The following is a 2889-nucleotide window of genomic DNA, read 5'->3' as shown; positions in this document are numbered from 1 at the left end:
GGATGAGAGTATGTGAAAGTTTACATGTTTTGTGGGGCCAAGTTTATTAGTTGGTCATATTTTGCTCTACTTCCCACTCCCAATTGTTTTAAATTAAACATACAAAGTTTTTCTGTATCCTTAGTTCTCATGCTGTTTTCATATCTCTTACTCTGTATTGTGTCTTTTGATTTTCTGTGGTTAGATTTTGTGTGTGTGTGTATGTGTGTGTGTGTGAGTGAGAGAGAGAGAGTGACATAGGGTGTGTGAAATCAATGAAAACAGATCTATATAGAGAGAGACACAGAGAAGGAAAGTGAGAAAGCACCCTTTCACGGGTGGTCACACCACAATCCTTTCTCCTCTGTTCTCTTCTTGGGATGTTTTTGAAGTCACCAAGTCCAGGACTCGAACCACAGAAGTAGGATTAATGGATGAGATTCACCTATCCCCAACTGCCACACCTTTGGCCGGTCCAGTTAGAAAATTTTACTAAATTCACATCACCTTCTCACATTCTTTTAAATGCATTATGCTTTAACCATTTTACTATAGATTACATTTATCTTCCATAGATATATTTGAATATGTATATGTATGTGTAAATATATATATGTATATTTGTGTATCTTTATGCAAAATGAAATTTTATCTGTATACTGTTGCTTCCTGAATTTTAAAAGACTTCTTGTTAAATTCTTTTATTTCCAAGTTTTGACAATTTATTTGAATAAACGACCTATGTCAATATCATTAAATTAATAATATTTGACATTTGACAACTTTTTTCAAGAAGTAAGCTTTAAACTCTCAATTTTATTCAATGATATAGTTGTATTAAAACTATTATAATTAGCCTAATTACTTTCTCATTGTTGTTCTTTTTTCATAAGTTCTTAGTGTCTCGTAAAACTTTTCCTTCTGTATTATGCAAGTGTTCATATTAATATACTTCTTATGCAACAGCGAGAATAGAATCCTATGCACATTTTAAATGCACTTAAATATTTACTTCTTATATTAACATTTTTAATTGACAAGAAATGGTAATATATTTAGAGATTTTCTTATCTACTTCCAATTAGCATAATGGCTTCCTTGCTTATCTCTTTCAGCTTTCAGCTAACTTAGTTTCTTATATTGATTTTAGAAACCACTTTATTACCTGTAAGAGCACAGATTATCTTCCATATTCATGTATATATGCCAGGGAAAATATTGAAAGGCTTCAAAACATTTGTGGGAAACTGAATTAAAATCTGAGTTTGTTTTGGTACAAAAATATTTGAAATCTATGCATAGTTTTTTTCATAACACACTTTTTACATGAATTTTTTAAAGATTTCTTTCCCTTCATATAAGGGATAAACCGCTTTGAAAATGCAATAATACATATCAATTATTTCCTTGACTGCAAAATCATGATTGCAACATTTCAACGATGTTGGTAAAACTTCCTATAAAAAGTATTCATGTTTTTTCTCTTTCTCAGTAGTTTTGTTTATCATATGGAACTAGGGAATGATACAAGAATTTCAGAGTTCCTTCTTCTGGGACTTTCAGAGGATCCAGAATTGCAGCCCCTCATATTTGGAATTTTCCTCTCCTTGTACCTGATCACTGTGTGTGGAAACCTGCTCATCATCCTGGCCACCACCTCAGACTCCCACCTGCACATCCCCATGTACTTCTTCCTCTCAAACCTGTCCTTTGTAGACATCTGTTTCATCTCCACTACCATCCCAAAGATGCTGGTGAACATCCAGACACAGAGCAGGGTCATCACCTATACAGGCTGCATCACCCAGATGTTCTTTTTCACACTCTTTGCAGTGTTAGATGTCTTCCTCCTGACAATGATGGCCTATGACCGGTATGTGGCCATCTGTCAGCCCCTGCACTATATGGTCATCATGAACCCTCGACTCTGTGTGTTGATGATTCTGCTGTCCTGGATCATGAGTGTTTTGCATTCCCTGTTATATAGCTTAATGGCATCACAGCTGTCCTTCTGTACAGATGTGGAAATACCCCACTTTTTCTGTGAACTTAATCAGGTGGTTCGCCTTGTCTGTTCTGACACCTTTCTTAATAGCATGGTGACCTATTTTACAGCTCTGGGCATAGCTGGCAGTTCCCTCACCTATGTCCTTTACTCTTACTGTAAGATAGTTTTCTCCATTAGTGCAATTTCATCAGCTCAGGGTAAGTACAAAGCATTTTCTACCTGTGCCTCTCACCTCTCAGTTGTCTCCTTATTTTATTGCACAAGCCTAGGTGTGTATCTTAGTGCTGGGACTACCCCCAGCTCACAAGCAAGTGCAACGGCCTCAGTGATGTACACTGTGGTCACCCCCATGCTGAACCCCTTCATCTACAGTCTAAGGAATAATGCCATAAGCAAGGCTCTGAAGAGGTGCTTTGGAATGGAAACAGTAAAAGGACCTCTAATTCCGGGATGAAAAAATTGATTACAATTGCAAAACTTTAAGTTTCAAAGTCAAAACTGACAGTATTCTGATATGATTATGGAAGGAGAACTGGTTCCTTTCCTTTATATCTTAGAGTTTCTGGTTTTTGATTTCTACTTCAATATGCAAAAATGTATGTAACTTTTATTATCAAGCTTTTTCCTATGTCTAATATCTAATACACCTTTAACCCTTGTCCACTTTCTTATTTCTACAAATTAATGCCTACATCAGATCAGAAAGAAATGGAAATTCCCACTTATTTGATGGAGAACCATGGATTTTTAGAGATTTATTCCCAAACAAAATGTTTCCTGGTATTTATTTATTTATTTTATGAGTATCATCAGGCCATGGGACCAGCTGGTTGCACATTGTTTGAGGCACTGGACTCCCACATAGTTGACCAAGGTTTGAGTCCTGTGCCTGGTGGTTTGCT

At 36.1% G+C, this 2889-nt stretch overlaps 1 protein-coding gene across 1 annotated transcript; it reads left to right on the top strand.

Moving 5' to 3' along the window:
• Nucleotides 1-1487: 1487 nt before the first annotated feature.
• On the top strand, nucleotides 1488-2441 carry LOC102470808 (olfactory receptor 7A17). The gene has a single exon (XM_006163300.2). The coding sequence runs from the start codon at nucleotides 1488-1490 to the stop codon at nucleotides 2439-2441; it is 954 nt and encodes a 317-aa protein (XP_006163362.2).
• The last annotated feature ends 448 nt before the right edge of the window (nucleotides 2442-2889 follow it).

This window comes from Tupaia chinensis, unplaced genomic scaffold (assembly GCF_000334495.1).
Source record: "Tupaia chinensis unplaced genomic scaffold, TupChi_1.0 Scaffold142061_1, whole genome shotgun sequence".
NCBI lineage: Eukaryota > Metazoa > Chordata > Mammalia > Scandentia > Tupaiidae > Tupaia > Tupaia belangeri.
This window is presented reverse-complemented; position numbering and strand designations above follow the sequence as displayed.

What these genes read in the sequence shown, in the direction of transcription:
- LOC102470808 (XM_006163300.2), top strand. Translation starts at nt 1,488, where the DNA reads ATGGAACTAGGGAATGATACAAGAATTTCAGAGTTCCTTCTTCTGGGA.